Genomic DNA, 18,843 nt, shown 5'->3' with positions numbered 1-18,843 from the left:
CTGTACACAACTGTGTACCAGACACTGGCCTGTACACAACTGTGTACCAGACACTGACCTGTACACAACTGTGTACCAGACACTGACCTGTACACAACTGTGTACCAGACACTGGCCTGTACACAACTGTGTACCAGACACTGGCCTGTACACAACTGTGTGCCAGACACTGACCTGTACACAACTGTGTACCAGACACTGACCTGTGCACAACTGTGTACCAGACACTGGCCTGTACACAACTGTGTACCAGACACTGGTCTGTACACAACTGTGTACCAGACACTGGTCTGTACACAACTGTGCACCAGACACTGACCTGTGCCTAAAGCTACCTAGAGTGCTTCCAACCTGGGACTGGACAGTTGTTCAAACACCCATTTGCAACAGCTGTGCATGGAGAGGATAGGTCAACCGACTACACAAGGCTCAGTGCTAATCCCAATCCTTTTCAACAGATATACAAAATGGCCAGCCAGAAACCACATCTGGCACGTTAACCTCTGCTGACCATATCTGGTGCACCACCCACGCTCCATCCTTCGTTAACCTCTGCTGACCATATCCGGTGCACCACCCACGCTCCATCCTTCGGGCCTCATGATCAGACCCTTAACAGAGCCATTACAAAGCTGAGAGATGGCCTTATTGAGACATATCGGATTCTCAGGGGGTTTGACAAGCTGGATGCTGAGGGGATGTTTCCCCTTGTGGGAGAGTCTACGACCAGAGGGCAGAATCTCAGAGTAAGGGATCACACATTAGTGACAGAGACGAGGAGGAATTTCTTCTCTCAGAGGGGAGTGAATCTGTGGAATTCTTTACTGCAGAAAGCTGTCGAGGCTGGGTTGTTAACGCTGGGATGGTCAAGACTGGGAGTTAAATATCCGAGGGTATCAAACTATCCACTCTGTCCTTCCGAATAGTTTGAGACCTCTGAGAGAAATTCCTCCTCGATCTGTCCCAGGTTGGAAGCACTCTTGGTAGCTTTAGGCACAGCCAGTCTCTGGTACACAAGACCATAAGACATAGGAGCGGAAGTAAGGCCATTCGGCCCATCGAGTCCACTCCACCATTCAATCATGGCTGATTTCAACTCCATTTACCCGCGCTCTCTCCATAGCCCTTAATTCCTCGAGAAATCAAGAATTTTATCAACTTCTGTCTTAAAGACACTCAACGTCCCGGCCTCCATCGCCCTCTGTGGCAATGAATTCCACAGACCCACCACTCTCTGGCTGAAGACATTTCTCCTCATCTCTGTTCTAAAGTGACTCCCTTTTATTCTAAGGCTGTGCCCCTGGGTCCCCTGCTAATGGAAACAACTTCCCTACATCCACCCTATCTAAGCCATTCATTATCTTGTAAGTTTCTATTAGATCTCCCCTCAACCTCCTAAACTCCAATGAATATAATCCGAGGATCCTCAGACGTTCATCGTATGTTAGGCCTACCATTCCTGGGATCCTCCGTGTGAATCTCCGCTGGACCCGCTCCAGTGCCAGTATGTCCTTCCTGAGGTGTGGGGCTCAAAATTGCTCATAGTATTCTAAATGGGGCCTAACTAATGCTTTATAAAGCTTCAGAAGCACAGCCCTGCTTTTTATATTCCAAGCCTCTTGAGATGAATGACAACATTGCATTTGCTTTCTTAATTACGGACTCAACCTGCAAGTTTACCTTTAGAGAATCCTGGACTAGGACTCCCAAGTCCCTTTGCACTTCAGCATTATGAATTTTGTCACCATTTAGAAAATAGTCCACGCCTCTATTCTTTTTTCCAAAGTGCAAGACCTCACACTTGCCCACGTTGAATTTCATCAGCCATTTCTTGGACCACTCTCCTAAACTGTCTAAATCTTTCTGCAGCCTCCCCATCTCCTCCATACTACCTGCCCCTCCATCTATCTTTGTATCATCGGCAAACTTAGCCAGAATGCCCCGAGTCCCGTCATCTAGATCGTTAATATATAAAGAGAACAGCTGTGGCCCCAACACTGAACCCTGCGGGACACCACTCGTCACCGGTTGCCATTCCGAAAAAGAACCTTTTATCCCAACTCTCTGCCTTCTGCCTGGCAGCCAATCGTCAATCCATGTTAGTACCTTGCCTCGAATACCATGGGCCCTTATTTTACTCAGCAGTCTCCCGTGAGGCACCTTATCAAAGGCCTTTTGGAAGTCAAGATAGATAACATCCATTGGCTCTCCTTGGTCTAACCTATTTGTTATCTCTTCAAAGAACTCTAACAGGTTTGTCAGGCACGACCTCCCCTTACTAAATCCATGCTGACTTGTCCTAATCCGACCCTGCACTTCCAAGAATTTAGAAATCTCATCCTTAACAATGGATTCTAGAATCTTGCCAACAACCGAGGTTAGGCTAATTGGCCTATAATTTTCCATCTTTTTCCTTGTTCCCTTCTTGAACAGGGGGGTTACAACAGCGATTTTCCAATCCTGTGGGACTTTCCCTGACTCCAGTGACTTTTGAAAGATCATAACTAACGCCTCCACTATTTCTTCAGCTATCTCCTTTAGAACTCTAGGATGTAGCCCATCTGGGCCCGGAGATTTATCAATTTTTAGACCTCTTAGTTTCTCTAGCACTTTCTCCTTTGTGATGGCTACCATATTCAACTCTGCCCCCTGACTCTCCGGAATTGTTGGGATATTACTCATGTCTTCTACTGTAAAGACTGACGCAAAGTACTTATTTAGTTCCTCAGCTATTTCCTTGTCTCCCATCACTAGATTACCAGCGTCATTTTGGAGCGGCCCAATGTCAACTTTTGCCTCCCGTTTGTTTTTAATGTATTTAAAGAAACTTTTACTATCATTCCTAATGTTACTGGCTAGCCTACCTTCATATTTGATCCTCTCTTTCCTTATTTCTCTCTTTGTTATCCTCTGCTTGTTTTTGTAGCCTTCCCAATCTTCTGACTTCCCACTACTCTTTGCCACATTATAGGCTTTCTCTTTTGCTTTGATGCATTCCCTAACTTCCCTTGTCAGCCATGGCTGCCTAATCCCCCCTCTGATAACCTGTCTTTTCTTTGGGATGAACCTCTGTACTGTGTCCTCAATTACTCCCAGAAACTCCTGCCATTGCTGTTCTACTGTCTTTCCCACTAGGCTCTGCTCCCAGTCGATTTTCGTCAGTTCCTCCCTCATGCCCCTGTCGTTACCTTTATTTAACTGTAACACCTTTACATCTGATTCTACCTTTTTTCTTTCAAATTGGAGATTGAATTCGACCATATTATGATCACTGCCTCCTAAGTGCTCCCTTACTTTAAGATCTTTAATCAAGTCTGGCTCATTACATAATACTAAGTCCAGAATGGCCTGTTCCCTCGTGGGCTCCATCACAAGCTGTTCCAAAAAGCCCTCCTGTAAACATTCAATGAATTCCCTTTCCTTGGGTCCACTGGCAGCATTATTTACCCAGTCCACCTGCATATTGAAGTCCCCCATGATCACTGTGACCTTGCCTTTCTGACATGCACTTTCTATTTTGTGGTGCATTTTGTGCCCCTGGTCCTGACCACTGTTAGGAGGCCTGTACATAACTCCCATTATGGTTTTTGTGCCTTTGCGGTTCCTCAACTCTACCCACACAGACTCCACATCATCTGACCCTATGTCGTTTAGTGCTATTGATTTAATTTCATTCCTAATTAACAAGGCAACCCCGCCCCCTCTGCCCACCTCTCTGTCTTTTCGATAGGTTGTGAATCCCTGGATGTTTAAATGCCAGTCCTGAACCCCCTGCAACCATGTCTCTGTGATGCCTACCACATCATACCTGCCAGTCACAATCTGGGCCTCAAGCTCATCTACCTTGTTCCGTACACTGCGCGCATTTAAATATAGCACCTTTAATTCTCTATTGACCGTCCCTTTTTGTTTTCTTAGTGTGGTGGACCTTGGTTTACTGAGCCTTTCCATTCACTGTGTCATATTTTGTGGGATGGGGACGATCGTAACCTCTCCTGAGTTCTGTCTTTTCGTGCTTTTTTGTTTTCCTAAGCAGCTACGCTTCCCACTGATTACTTCACCTCTTGGTTCCCTCACTTTCCCTTCCCCCCCAATCTTTAGTTTAAAGTTCTATTGACCACCCTATTTACTCTTTTCGCCAGAACACTGGTCCCAGCTCGGTTCAGGTGGAGACCATCCCAACGGTATAGGTCCCCCCTGTCCCAAAACTGATGCCAGTGTCCCATGAAAAAGAACCCCTCATTCCCACACCACTCTTTCAGCCACGTGTTAACTTCCCTTATTCTTGCCTCCCTATGCCAATTTGCACGTGGCTCGGGCAGTAATCCGGAGATTATGACCCTTGAGGCCCTGTTTTTTAATTTGAATCCTGGCTCTTTATAATCTCTAAACAGGTCCTCTTTCCTAGACTTGCCTATGTTGTTGGTACCGACATGGACCACAACAACTGGATCCTCCCCCTCCCTCTCCAGTATCCTTCCAAGCCGGTCATAGGCAGAAAGTGGGTAATTATAGGCCAGTGAGCTTAACTTCGGTAGTCGGGAAGATGCTGGAATCTATCATCAAGGAAGAAATAGCGAGGCATCTGGATGGAAATTGTCCCATTGGGCAGACGCAGCATGGGTTCGTAAAGGGCAGGTCGTGCCTAACTAATTTAGTGGAATTTTTTGAGGACATTAACAGTGCGGTAGATAACGGGGAGCCAATGGATGTGGTATATCTGGATTTCCAGAAAGCCTTTGACAAGGTGCCACACAAAAGGTTGCTGCATAAGATAAAGATGCATGGCATTAAGGGGAAAGTAGTAGCATAGATAGAGGATTGGTTAATTAATAGAAAGCAAAGAGTGGGGATTAATGGGTGTTTCTCTGGTTGGCAATCAGTAGCTAGTTGTGTCCCTCAGGGATCAGTGTTGGGCCCACAATTGTTCACAATTTACATAGATGATTTGGAGTGGGGACCAAGGGCAATGTAAAATACTTTTCACTGAACCTCGGTACACGTGACAATAAACAAACCCAGTCCAATCCAATTCAATGTGTCCAAGTTTGCAGACGACACTAACAAGAGTGGTGAAGCAAAAAGTGCAGAGGATACTGGAAGTCTGCAGAGGGATTTGGATAGGCTAAGTGAATGGGCTAGGGTCTGGCAGATGGAATAAAATGTTGACAAATGTGAGGTTAATCATTTTGGTAGGAATAACAGCAAAAGGGATTATTTAAATGACAAAATATTAAAACATGCTGCTGTGCAAAGAGACCTGGGTGTGCTAGTGCATGAGTCGCAAAAAGTTGGTTTACAGGTGCAACGGGTGATTAAGAAGGCAAATGGAATTTTGTCCTTCATTTCTAGAGGGATGGAGTTCAAGACTAGGGAGGTTATGCTGAAATTGTATAAGGTGTTAGTGAGGCCACACCTGGTGTATTGTGTTCCCGTACCAGCTCCCCGAACAGGCGCCGGAATGCGGCGACTAGGGGCTTTTCACAGTAACTTCATTTGAAGCTTACTTGTGACAATGAGCGATTTACTTTTTCTTCTTTTTTCTTTTCTTCAGTTTTCGTCTCCTTACCTGAGAAAGGACGTACTGGCGCTGGAGGGTGTGCAGCTCGGTAGCATAGTGGTTAGCACAATTGCTTCACAGCTCCAGGGTCCCAGGTTCGATTCCGGCTTGGGTCACTGTCTGTGCGGAGTCTGCACATCCTCCCCGCGTGTGCGTGGGTTTCCTCCGGGTGCTCCGGTTTCCTCCCACAGTCCAAAGATGTGCAGGTTCGGTGGATTGGCCATGATAAATTGCCCTTAGTCTCCAAAATTGCCCTTAGTGTTGGGTGGGGTTACTGGGTTATGGGGATAGGGTGGAGGTGTTGACCTTGGGTAGGGTGCTCTTTCCAAGAGCCGGTGCAGACTCGATGGGCCGAATGGCCTCCTTCTGCATTGTAAATTCTATGAAGTCTATGAAGTCAGAGGAGATTCGCTAGGTTAATCCCAGAGCTGAAGGGGTTGGATTACGAGGAGAGGTTGAGTAGACTGGGACTGTACTCGTTGGAATTTAGAAGGATGAGGGGGGATCTTATAGAAATATATAAAATTATGAAGGGAATAGATAGGTTAGATGCGGGCAGGTTGTTTCCACTGGCGGGTGAAAGCAGAACTAGGGGGCATAGCCTCAAAATAAGGGGAAGTAGATTTAGGACTGAGTTTAGGAGGAACTTCTTCACCCAAAGGGTTGTGAATCTATGGAATTCCTTGCCCAGTGAAGCAGTAGAGGCTCCTTCATTAAATGTTTTTCAGATAAAGGTAGATCAGCTCACTTGGCTAAGAACAATTTAGAGGATAATAGTACTGTTCAGCTTTGCTGAGATTTGTACCATAGAAGATATTCCATCTTCAATGAACCAGTCTATTTAGACAGTCTATTTTTAACCGAATCGTATAGTTATTGTAAACGTGACTATGCTCTCTGCATCTGTATTCAATAGGTATTGAATGCAGATTTGCAAGAATAACATTCTTATAACACTTGCATACTGAAGTCTTGATAACTTTTTCTGTGTGACAGACAGTTACAGCTTTTGAGATGAGAAAGAATGATTTTTTTAAACCTGGGTTGAATGAGAAATTGTTCATTATATTATGAAATATGTAAAGATGGAACTTAGGGTTTTTTATAATGGAAAAGACTTTTGAATTTGTCCGTGTGAATTACGTCTAGTTTAACTAATTGATAGCTCGCCTACTAGAAGAGAAAATGTACCTGGCAGATTTCACCAAGTATGCTCTTAATTTTCTTGCTCATTAATAAAAAAAATATTTTTTTCTTCCTCTCATGCTTGTACTTGTGCTGTTGCTACACAATCAAAATAAAAATGTCAAACTTCAAAAAAAAGATAAAGATAGATAGTTTTTTGAAGAATAAAGGGATTAAGGGTTATGGTGTTCAGGCCGGAAAGTGGAGCTGAGTCCACAAAAGATCAGCCATGATCTCATTGAATGGCGGAGCAGGCTCGAGGGGCCAGATGGCCGACTCCTGCTCCTAGTTCTTATGTTCTTATGTTAACTGTGTTCGAGGCTGAGAGAGGCAGAGTTTAATCAGTGAGGGAATCGAGGGTTACGGGGATAAGGCGGGAAAGCGGAGTTTAGGGTTTTATCAGATCAGCCATCATTTCATTGAATGGAGGAGCAGGCTCGAGGGGCCGAAGGGCCTACTCCTGCATCTTATAAAGTTGACAGACTACTGCAGGACATGGTGTCCCTTGTTAAACATTCCAAAGCCATATCCAGTGTATTCCAGCTGCACAATGCCAGTGCCAGGACAAACTGCACATCTGCACGACGGCCAGAGACTGAAACATGAGGCCCAACCTGTCTCCAGACACAACTCTGCCTAAAGAAAATAGCAGCAAAGATCACAATCGACAAATCAAACTTGCTGCATCGATGTGGGGTGCTCTGGACCTCAGCCCTTTCCTTATCAAAGTACTGTGCATCCATCTGACAACGGTCTTCATCAATGTGCATCATAACTGGAACTCTGCACTCAACGATCCTGCCCTGAATTCCTGTCCTTGTAAACATCACTCCGTTATAGAATTTACAGTGCAGGAGGCCATTCGGCCCATCGAGTCTGCACCGGCTCTTGGAAAGAGCACCCTACTCAAGGTCAACACCGCCACCCTATCCCCATAACCCAGTAACCCCACCCAACACTAAGGGCAATTTTGGACACTAAGGGCAATTTATCATGGCCAATCCACCTAACCTGCACATCTTTGGACTGTGGGAGGAAACCGGAGCACCCGGAGGAAACCCACGCAGACACGGGGAGAACGTGCAGACTCCGCACAGACAGTGACCCAAGTCGGAATCGAACCTGGGACCCTGGAGCTGTGAAGCAATTGTGCTATCCACAATGCTACCGCGCTGCCCTATCATCCTGACTGATCAACCCCACAAGCTGGCCTCACTTACTCACTCCATGGGACCTACTTACTGCTCCCCCCCACCCCCCCCTTCCATCTCAATGTCCCAACAGGACGATCCTCGCTGAACAGGATCTACCATCCGACATCGTTCAGACCAGAGAAACACGGGATGCCACTAACAAGTTCCTTCTGGCAAATCCCATCTGCCCAATGGAAGGCTTCGAACAATTGTGGTGAGAATAGGGTAAAAGCAGGAAATGCTGGAAAATCTCAGCAGGTCTGGCAGCGTCTGTGATGAGAGAGCAGAGCTCGCGTTTCGAGTCTGGATGATTCTTTGTCAAAGCTTTGACAGCTTTTGACTGCAGGATTTTCTGCTTTTGTTTCAGATTCCAGCATCTGCAGCAATTTGTTTTTATAGAATGGTGAGAACGGTCCTTGTTAATCACGTTCAGGACAGACCGGGGCACCTGTGCTGAAAACACGACCACTAGGGCCACAGTACAAACCCCAGACACACCGTGCTGCAACTTAACAAGTTGTGTCCCCGATACAGACTGGCAATGAGGAGTTGTCGCTTAGCTTCAGGGAACTGCCTTGCCTAAATAAATAAATCCAAACTAATCACCCCGACCAATCCTCCATTTATAGCCCTGTTAAACTGACAACACGCCGTCACTGTAACCTCCAATCCATTCCCTGGACCACCCTTCTACACCAAGCTGAGAATGAGAATTTTCAGCCAGTGTTTGTGCCAGTGTTTGTGCCAGTGTTCTTACCGGTGACAGTGCCAGTGTTTGTGCCAGTGTTTGTGTCAGTGTTCTTACCGGTGGCAGTGCCAGTGTTTGTGCCAGTGTTCTTACCGGTGGCAGTGCCAGTGTCTGTGGCAGTGTTCTTACCGATGGCAATGCCAGTGTTTGTGCCAGTGTTCTTACCGGTGGCAGTGCCAGTGTCTGTGGCAGTGTTCTTACCGATGGCAATGCCAGTGTTTGTGCCAGTGTTATTACTGGTGGCAGTGCCAGTGTCTGTGCAAGTGTTTGTGCCAGTGGATGTGTCAGTGTTCTTACAGATGGCAATGCCAGTGTTTGCGCCAGTGTTCTTACCGGTGGCAGTGCCAGTGTTTGTGCCAGTGTTTGTGCCAGTGTTCTTACCGGTGGCAGTGCCAGTGTTTGTGCCAGTGGATGTGTCAATGTTCTTACCGGTGGCAGTGCCAGTGTTTGTGCCAGTGTTTGTGCCAGTGGATGTGTCAGTGTTCTTACCGGTGGCAATGCCAGTGTTTGTGCCAGTGGATGTGTCAGTGTTCTTACCGGTGGCAATGCCAGTGTTTGTGCCAGCGGATGTGTCAGTGTTCTTACCGGTGGCAGTGCCAGTGTTTGTGCCAGTGGATGTGTCAGTGTTCTTACCGGTGGCAGTGCCAGTGTTTGTGCCAGTGGATGTGTCAGTGTTCTTACCGGTGGCAGTGCCGTTAGTTGATTCCTGTCCAGCCAGAGTTCCCGCAGATTTGGCAAAGCTCCTAAAGTATCCGGCTGCAAAACAAGGAACTCAAGTAAATCACTGACCCCCACGCACAGAGACCCTAACCCTAACCCCACGCACAGAGACCCTAACCCTAACCCCACGCAGAGACCCTAACCCTAACCCCACGCGCAGAGACCCTAACCCTAACCCCACGCACAGAGACCCTAACCCTAACCCCACGCACAGAGACCCTAACCCTAACCCCACGCAGAGACCCTAACCCTAACCCCACGCGCAGAGACCCTAACCCTAACCCCACGCACAGAGACCCTAACCCTAACCCCACGCAGAGACCCTAACCCTAACCCCACGCGCAGAGACCCTAACCCTAACCCCACGCACAGAGACCCTAACCCTAACCCCACGCAGAGACCCTAACCCTAACCCCACGCACAGAGACCCTAACCCTAACCCCACGCACAGTGTCCGCACGCACAGAGACCCTAACCCTAACCCCACGCACAGAGACCCTAACCCTAACCCCACGCACAGTGTCCGCACGCACAGAGACCCTAACCCTAACCCCACGCACAGAGACCCTAACCCTAACCCCACGCACAGTGTCCGCACGCACAGAGACCCTAACCCTAACCCCACGCACAGAGACCCTAACCCTAACCCTAACCCCACGCACAGAGACCCTAACCCTAACCCCACAAACAGAGACCGTAACCCTAACCCCACACACAGAGACCCTAACCCTAACCCTAACCCCACACAGAGACCCTAACCCTAACCCCACGCACAGAGACCCTAACCCTAACCCTAACCCCACGCACAGAGACCCTAACCCTAACCCCACGCACAGAGACCCTAACCCTAACCCCACGCACAGTGTCCGCACGCACAGAGACCCTAACCCTAACCCCACGCACAGAGACCCTAACCCTAACCCTAACCCTAACCCCACGCACAGAGACCCTAACCCTAACCCCACAAACAGAGACCGTAACCCTAACCCCACACACAGAGACCCTAACCCTAACCCAACGCACAGTGTCCGCACTCACAGAGACCCTAACCCTAACCCCACGCACAGAGACCCTAACCCTAACCCCACGCACAGAGACCCTAACCCTAACCCAACGCACAGTGTCCGCACTCACAGAGACCCTAACCCTAACCCCACGCACAGAGACCCTAACCCTAACCCCACGCACAGTGTCCGCACGCACAGAGACCCTAACCCTAACCCCACGCACAGAGACCCTAACCCTAATCCTAACCCCACGCACAGAGACCCTAACCCTAACCCCACAAACAGAGACCGTAACCCTAACCCCACACACAGAGACCCTAACCCTAACCCAACGCACAGTGTCCGCACTCACAGAGACCCTAACCCTAACCACAGAGACCCTAACCCTAACCCCACGCACACAAACCCTAACCCTAACCCCACGCACAGAGCCCCTAACCCTAACCCCACGCAGAGACCCTAACCCTAACCCTAACCCCACGCACAGAGACCTAACCCTAACCCCACGCACAGAGACCCTAACCCCAACACCACGCACAGAGACCCTAACCCTAACCCCACGCACAGAGACCCTAACCCTAACCCAACGCACAGAGACCCTAACCCTAACCCCACGCACAGAGACCCTAACCCTAACCCCACGCAGAGACCCTAACCCTAACCCCACGCACAGAGACCCTAACCCTAACCCCACACACAGAGACCTTAACCCTAACCCCACACACAGAGACCCTAACCCTAACCCCACACACAGAGACCCTAACCCTAAGCACAGAGACCCTAACCCTAAGCACAGAGACCCTAACCCTAACCCCACGCAGAGACCCTAACCCTAACCCCACGCAGAGACCCTAACCCTAACCCCACGCACAGTGTCCGCACGCACAGAGACCCTAACCCGAACCCCACGCACAGAGACCCTAACCCTAACCCCACGCACAGAGACCCTAACCCTAACCCCACGCACAGAGACCCTAACCCTAACCCCACGCAGAGACCCTAACACTAACCCCACACACAGAGACCCTAACCCTAAGCACAGAGACCCTAACCCTAAGCACAGAGACCCTAACCCTAACCCCACGCAGAGACCCTAACCCTAACCCCACGCAGAGACCCTAACCCTAACCCCACGCACAGTGTCCGCACGCACAGAGACCCTAACCCGAACCCCACGCACAGAGACCCTAACCCTAACCCCACGCACAGAGACCCTAACCCTAACCCCACGCACAGAGACCCTAACCCTAACCCCACGCACAGAGACCCTAACCCTAACCCCACGCAGAGACCCTAACACTAACATCACGCACAGAGACCGACGCACAGAGACCGACGCACAGAGACCGACGCACAGAGACCGACGCACAGAGACCGACGCACAGAGACCGACGCACAGAGACCGACGCACAGAGACCGACGCACAGAGACCGACGCACAGAGACCGACGCACAGAGACCGACGCACAGAGACCGACGCACATTGACCGACGCACAGAGACCGACGCACAGAGACCGACTCACAGAGACCGACGCCCAGAGACCGACGCCCAGAGACCGACGCACAGAGACCGACGCACAGAGACCGACGCACAGAGACCGACGCACAGAGACCGACGCACAGAGACCGACGCACAGAGACCGACGCACAGAGACCGACGCACAGAGACCGACGCACAGAGACCGACGCACAGAGACCGACGCACAGAGACCGACGCACAGAGACCGACTCACAGAGACCGATTCACAGAGACCGATTCACAGTGACCGACGCACAGAGACCTATTCACAGAGACCGACGCACAGTGACCGATTCAGTGACCGACTCACAGTGACCGACTCACAGAGACCTATTCACAGAGACCGACGCACAGTGACCGATTCACAGTGACCGACGCACAGTGACCGACGCACAGTGACCGACTCACAGAGACCGACGCACAGAGACCGACGCACAGAGACCGACGCACAGAGACAGACTCACAGTGACCGATTCAGAGACCGACGCACAGAGACCGACGCACAGAGACCGACGCACAGAGACCGACGCACAGAGACCGACGCACAGAGACCGACGCACAGAGACCGACGCACAGAGACCGACGCACAGAGACCGACGCACAGAGACCGACGCACAGAGACCGACGCACAGAGACCGACGCACAGAGACCGACGCACAGAGACCGACGCACAGAGACCGACGCACAGAGACCGACGCACAGAGACCGACGCACAGAGACCGACGCACAGAGACCGACGCACAGAGACCGACGCACAGAGACCGACGCACAGAGACCGACGCACAGAGACCGACGCACAGAGACCGACGCACAGAGACCGACGCACAGAGACCGACGCACAGAGACCGACGCACAGAGACCGACGCACAGAGACCGACGCACAGAGACCGACGCACAGAGACCGACGCACAGAGACCGACGCACAGAGACCGACGCACAGAGACCGACGCACAGAGACCGACGCACAGAGACCGACGCACAGAGACCGACGCACAGAGACCGACGCACAGAGACCGACGCACAGAGACCGACGCACAGAGACCGACGCACAGAGACCGACGCACAGAGACCGACGCACAGAGACCGACGCACAGAGACCGACGCACAGAGACCGACGCACAGAGACCGACGCACAGAGACCGACGCACAGAGACCGACGCACAGAGACCGACGCACAGAGACCGACTCACAGTGACCGACTCACAGTGACCGACGCACAGTGACCGACGCACAGTGACCGACTCACAGAGACCGATTCACAGAGACCGATTCACATAGACCGATTCACAGTGACCGATTCACAGTGACCGATTCACAGTGACCGATTCACAGAGACCGATTCACAGTGACCGACGCACAGAGACCGACGCACAGTGACCGACGCACAGAGACCGATTCACAGTGACCGACGCACAGAGACCGATTCACAGAGACCCACGCACAGAGACCGTGGGATCATCCGGTCCTTGGTTCGTCATTCACCTCCGACAGGACCATCCGGTCCGAGGCTCTTCATTCAGCTCCGACAGGAACATCCAGTCCGAAGCTCATCATTCACCTCCGACCAGATCATCCGGTCCGAAGCTCGTCATTCAGCTCCGACCGGATCATCCGGTCTGAAGCTCGTCATTCACTCCGACAGGACCATCCGGTCTTAAGTGCGTCATTCACTCCGACAGTAACATCCGGTCCGAAGCTCGTCATTCACTCCGACAGGATCATCCGGTCCGTGGCTCGTCATTCACTCCGACAGGATCATCCGGTCCGAGGCTCGTCATTCACTCCAACAGTAACATCCGATCCGAAGCTCGTCATTCACTCCGACAGGATCACCCGATCAGAGGCTCGTCATTCACTCCGACGGAAACATCCGGTCCGAAGCTCGTCATTCACTCCGACAGGATCATCCGGTCCGAAGCTTGTCATTCACTCCGACAGTAACATCCGGTCCGAGGCTCGTCATTCACTCCGACAGGATCATCCGGTCCGAAGCTTGTCATTCACTCCGACGGGAACATCCGGTCCGAAGCTCGTCATTCACTCCGACGGGAACATCCGGTCCGTGGCTCGTCATTCACTCCGACAGGATCATCCGGTCCGAGGCTCGTCATTCACTCCGACGGGAACATCCGTTCCGAAGCTCGTCATTCACTCCGACAGGATCATCCGGTCCGAGGCTCGTCATTCACTCCGACGGGAACATCCGGTCCGTGGCTCGTCATTCACTCCGACAGGATCATCCGGTCCGAAGCTCGTCATTCACTCCGACAGTAACATCCGGTCCGAGGCTCGTCATTCACTCCGACGGGATCATCCGGTCCGAAGCTCGTCATTCACTCCGACAGTAACATCCGGTCCGAGGCTCGTCATTCACTCCGACGGGATCATCCGGTCCGAAGCTCGTCATTCACTCCGACAGTAACATCCGGTCCGAGGCTCGTCATTCACTCCGACAGGATCATCCGGTCCGAAGCTCGTCATTCACTCCGACAGGAACATCCGGTCCGAAGCTCGTCATTCACTCAGACAGGATCATCCGGTCCGAGGCTCGTCATTCACTCCGACGGGAACATCCGTTCCGAAGCTCGTCATTCACTCCGACAGTAACATCCGGTCCGAGGCTCGTCATTCACTCCGACGGGAACATCCGGTCCGAAGCTCGTCATTCACTCCAACAGTAACATCCGATCCGAAGCTCGTCATTCACTCCGACAGGATCACCCGATCAGAGGCTCGTCATTCACTCCGACGGAAACATCCGGTCCGAAGCTCGTCATTCACTCCGACAGGATCATCCGTTCCGAAGCTCGTCATTCACTCCGACAGGATCATCCGGTCCGAAGCTCGTCATTCACTCAGACAGGATCATCCGGTCCGAAGCTCGTCATTCACTCCGACAGGATCATCCGGTCCGAGGCTCGTCATTCACTCCGACAGGATCATCCGGTCCGAGGCTCGTCATTCACTCCGACGGGAACATCCGGTCCGAAGCTCGTCATTCACTCCGACAGGATCATCCGGTCCGAAGCTCGTCATTCACTCCGACAGTGACATCCGGTCCGAAGCTCGTCATTCACTCCGACAGTGACATCCGGTCCGAAGCTCGTCATTCACTCCGACAGGATCATCCAGTCCGAGGCTCGTCATTCACCTCCGACAGTAACATCCGGTCCGAAGCTCGTCATTCACTCCGACCGGATCATCCGGTCCGAGGCTCGTCATTCACTCCGACAGGATCATCCGGTCCGAGGCTCGTCATTCACTCCGACGGGAACATCCGTTCCGAAGCTCGTCATTCACTCAGACAGGATCATCCGGTCCGAAGCTCGTCATTCACTCAGACAGGATCATCCGGTCCGAGGCTCGTCATTCACTCCGACCGGATAATCCGGTCCAAGGCTCGTCATTCACTCCGACAGGATCATCCGGTCCGAGGCTCGTCATTCACTCCGACAGGATCATCCGGTCCGAAGCTCGTCATTCACTCCGACCGGATAATCCGGTCCAAGGCTCGTCATTCACTCCGACAGGATCATCCGGTCCGAGGCTCGTCATTCACTCCGACAGTAACATCCGGTCCGAGGCTCGTCATTCACTCCGACAGGAACATCCGGTCCGAAGCTCGTCATTCACTCCGACCGGATCATCCGGTCCGAGGCTCGTCATTCACTCCGACAGGATCATCCGGTCCGAGGCTCGTCATTCACTCCGACGGGAACATCCGTTCCGAAGCTCGTCATTCACTCAGACAGGATCATCCGGTCCGAAGCTCGTCATTCACTCAGACAGGATCATCCGGTCCGAGGCTCGTCATTCACTCCGACCGGATAATCCGGTCCAAGGCTCGTCATTCACTCCGACAGGATCATCCGGTCCGAGGCTCGTCATTCACTCCGACAGGATCATCCGGTCCGAAGCTCGTCATTCACTCAGACAGGATCATCCGGTCCGAGGCTCGTCATTCACTCCGACAGGATCATCCGGTCCGAAGCTCGTCATTCACTCCGACAGGACCATCCGGTCCGAAGCTCGTCATTCACTCCAACGGGATCATCCGGTCCGAAGCTCGTCATTCACTCCGACAGTAACATCCGGTCCAAGGCTCGTCATTCACTCCGACGGGAACATCCGGTCCGAGGCTCGTCATTCACTCCGACAGGAACATCCGGTCCGAAGCTCGTCATTCACTCCGACCGGATCATCCGGTCCGAGGCTCGTCATTCACTCCGACAGGATCATCCGGTCCGAAGCTCGTCATTCACTCAGACAGGATCATCCGGTCCGAGGCTCGTCATTCACTCCGACCGGATAATCCGGTCCAAGGCTCGTCATTCACTCCGACAGGATCATCCGGTCCGAGGCTCGTCATTCACTCCGACAGGATCATCCGGTCCGAAGCTCGTCATTCACTCCGACCGGATAATCCGGTCCAAGGCTCGTCATTCACTCCGACAGTAACATCCGGTCCGAGGCTCGTCATTCACTCCGACAGGAACATCCGGTCCGAAGCTCGTCATTCACTCCGACCGGATCATCCGGTCCGAGGCTCGTCATTCACTCCGACAGGATCATCCGGTCCGAGGCTCGTCATTCACTCCGACGGGAACATCCGTTCCGAAGCTCGTCATTCACTCAGACAGGATCATCCGGTCCGAAGCTCGTCATTCACTCCGACCGGATAATCCGGTCCAAGGCTCGTCATTCACTCCGACAGGATCATCCGGTCCGAGGCTCGTCATTCACTCCGAAAGGATCATCCGGTCCGAAGCTCGTCATTCACTCCGACGGGAACATCCGTTCCGAAGCTCGTCATTCACTCAGACAGGATCATCCGGTCCGAAGCTCGTCATTCACTCAGACAGGATCATCCGGTCCGAGGCTCGTCATTCACTCAGACAGGATCATCCGGTCCGAAGCTCGTCATTCACTCAGACAGGATCATCCGGTCCGAGGCTCGTCATTCACTCCGACCGGATAATCCGGTCCGAGGCTCGTCATTCACTCCGACAGGATCATCCGGTCCGAAGCTCGTCATTCACTCCGACAGTAACATCCGGTCCGAGGCTCGTCATTCACTCCGACCGGATCATCCGGTCCGAAGCTCGTCATTCACTCCGACGGGAACATCCGGTCCGAAGCTCGTCATTCACTCAGACAGGATCATCCGGTCCGAGGCTCGTCATTCACTCCGACAGGATCATCCGGTCCGAAGCTCGTCATTCACTCAGACAGGATCATCCGGTCCGAGGCTCGTCATTCACTCCGACAGGACCATCCGGTCCGAAGCTCGTCATTCACTCCGACGGGAACATCCGGTCCGAAGCTCGTCATTCACTCCGACCGGATCATCCGGTCCGAGGCTCGTCATTCACTCCGACAGGATCATCCGGTCCGAGGCTCGTCATTCACTCCGACAGGATCATCCGGTCCGAAGCTCGTCATTCACTCCGACGGGAACATCCGGTCCGAAGCTCGTCATTCACTCCGACGGGAACATCCGGTCCGAAGCTCGTCATTCACTCCGACAGGAACATTAGGTCCGAAGCTCGTCATTCACTCCGACAGGATCATCCGGTCCGAAGCTCGTCATTCACTCCGACAGGATCATCCGGTCCGAAGCTCGTCATTCACTCAGACAGGATCATCCGGTCCGAAGCTCGTCATTCACTCCGACCGGATAATCCGGTCCAAGGCTCGTCATTCACCTCCGCCAGGATCATCCGGTCCGAAGCTCGTCATTCACTCCAACGGGAACACCCGGTCCGAAGCTCGTCATTCACTCCAACGGGAACGCCCGGTCTGGCCCACGTCTACTGCGGCACAATTGCATAATGTTTTGCACTGTTGCTTAGCAGCTCCAGTTTCCCAGGTTCGACTCCCCGCTGGGTCACTCTGTTCGGAGCCTGCACGTTCTCCCCGTGTCTGCCCGGGTTTCATCCGGGTGCTCCGGTTTCCTCCCATAAGGCCCGAAAGACGTGCTATTTGGTGAAGTAGACATTCTGAATTCACCCTGTGTGTACCTAAACAGGCGTCAGAATGTGGGATTCGGGTTTCTCACAGTAACTTTATTGCAGTGTTGATGTAAGACTACTTGTGACACTAATAAAGATTATTATTAGTGGTTTGTGCCGCTCGCCCATCCAACCGCCAGGAAACCTGCTGCAGGGAGTCACCCCGCACACCCCACCCCGCCAGGGCACAGGGCACAGGCCGCCAGGGCACAGGCCGCCAGGGCACAGGGCGCCAGGGCACAGGCCGCCAGGGCACAGGCCGCCAGGGCACAGGCCGCCAGGGCACAGGCCGCCAGGGCACAGGCCGCCAGGGCACAGGCCGCCAGGGCACAGCCCGCCAGGGCACAGGCCGCCAGGACACAGCCCGCCAGGGCACAGGGCGCCAGGGCACAGGGCGCCAGGGCACAGGGCACAGGCCGCCAGGGCACAGGCCGCCAGGGCACAGGCCGCCAGGGCACAGGCCGCCAGGGCACAGGCCGCCAGGGCACAGGCCGCCAGGGCACAGGGCGCCAGGGCACAGGGCACAGGCCGCCAGGGCACAGCCCGCCTGTACAGTTGTGCCATTTCTCATCAGATTGGTACGAACAGGGTGAAAGCAAACTACTGAAATCTCTTTTCCCATCCTTACCAAATGTAATCGGTAAGTTTTTGAATGGACGCCCTGTGTGTTTTAAAATGGAGAATGTGTGAACAATAGAATAACGTGACATACAATTCCTGCTGTGCAGGAGGCCAATCGGCCCATCGAGTCTGCACCGTCATTCCGAAAGAACACCCTATCCAGGCCCATGTCCCCACCCGATCCCAGTAACCCCACCTAACCTTTTGGACACTAAGGGCAATTTATCATTGGCCAATCCACCTAACCTGCACATCTTTGGACTGTGGGAGGAAACCGGA

The 18,843-nt window shown here is 52.5% G+C and overlaps 1 protein-coding gene across 1 annotated transcript in view; it reads right to left on the bottom strand.

Annotated features, from left to right (window-relative positions):
• The window catches only part of LOC140425665 (protein scribble homolog), a gene marked incomplete at its 5' end in the record, with an annotated part of 1,618,068 nt that overhangs the window by 1,473,997 nt on the left and 125,228 nt on the right, over positions 1-18,843 (bottom strand). The window contains 1 exon segment of the mRNA XM_072510160.1: positions 9,368-9,442. Coding sequence (XP_072366261.1) covers positions 9,368-9,442 — 75 coding nt within the window.

This window comes from Scyliorhinus torazame, chromosome 6, assembly GCF_047496885.1.
Source record: "Scyliorhinus torazame isolate Kashiwa2021f chromosome 6, sScyTor2.1, whole genome shotgun sequence".
Taxonomy (NCBI): Eukaryota; Metazoa; Chordata; class Chondrichthyes; order Carcharhiniformes; family Scyliorhinidae; genus Scyliorhinus; species Scyliorhinus torazame.
This window is presented reverse-complemented; position numbering and strand designations above follow the sequence as displayed.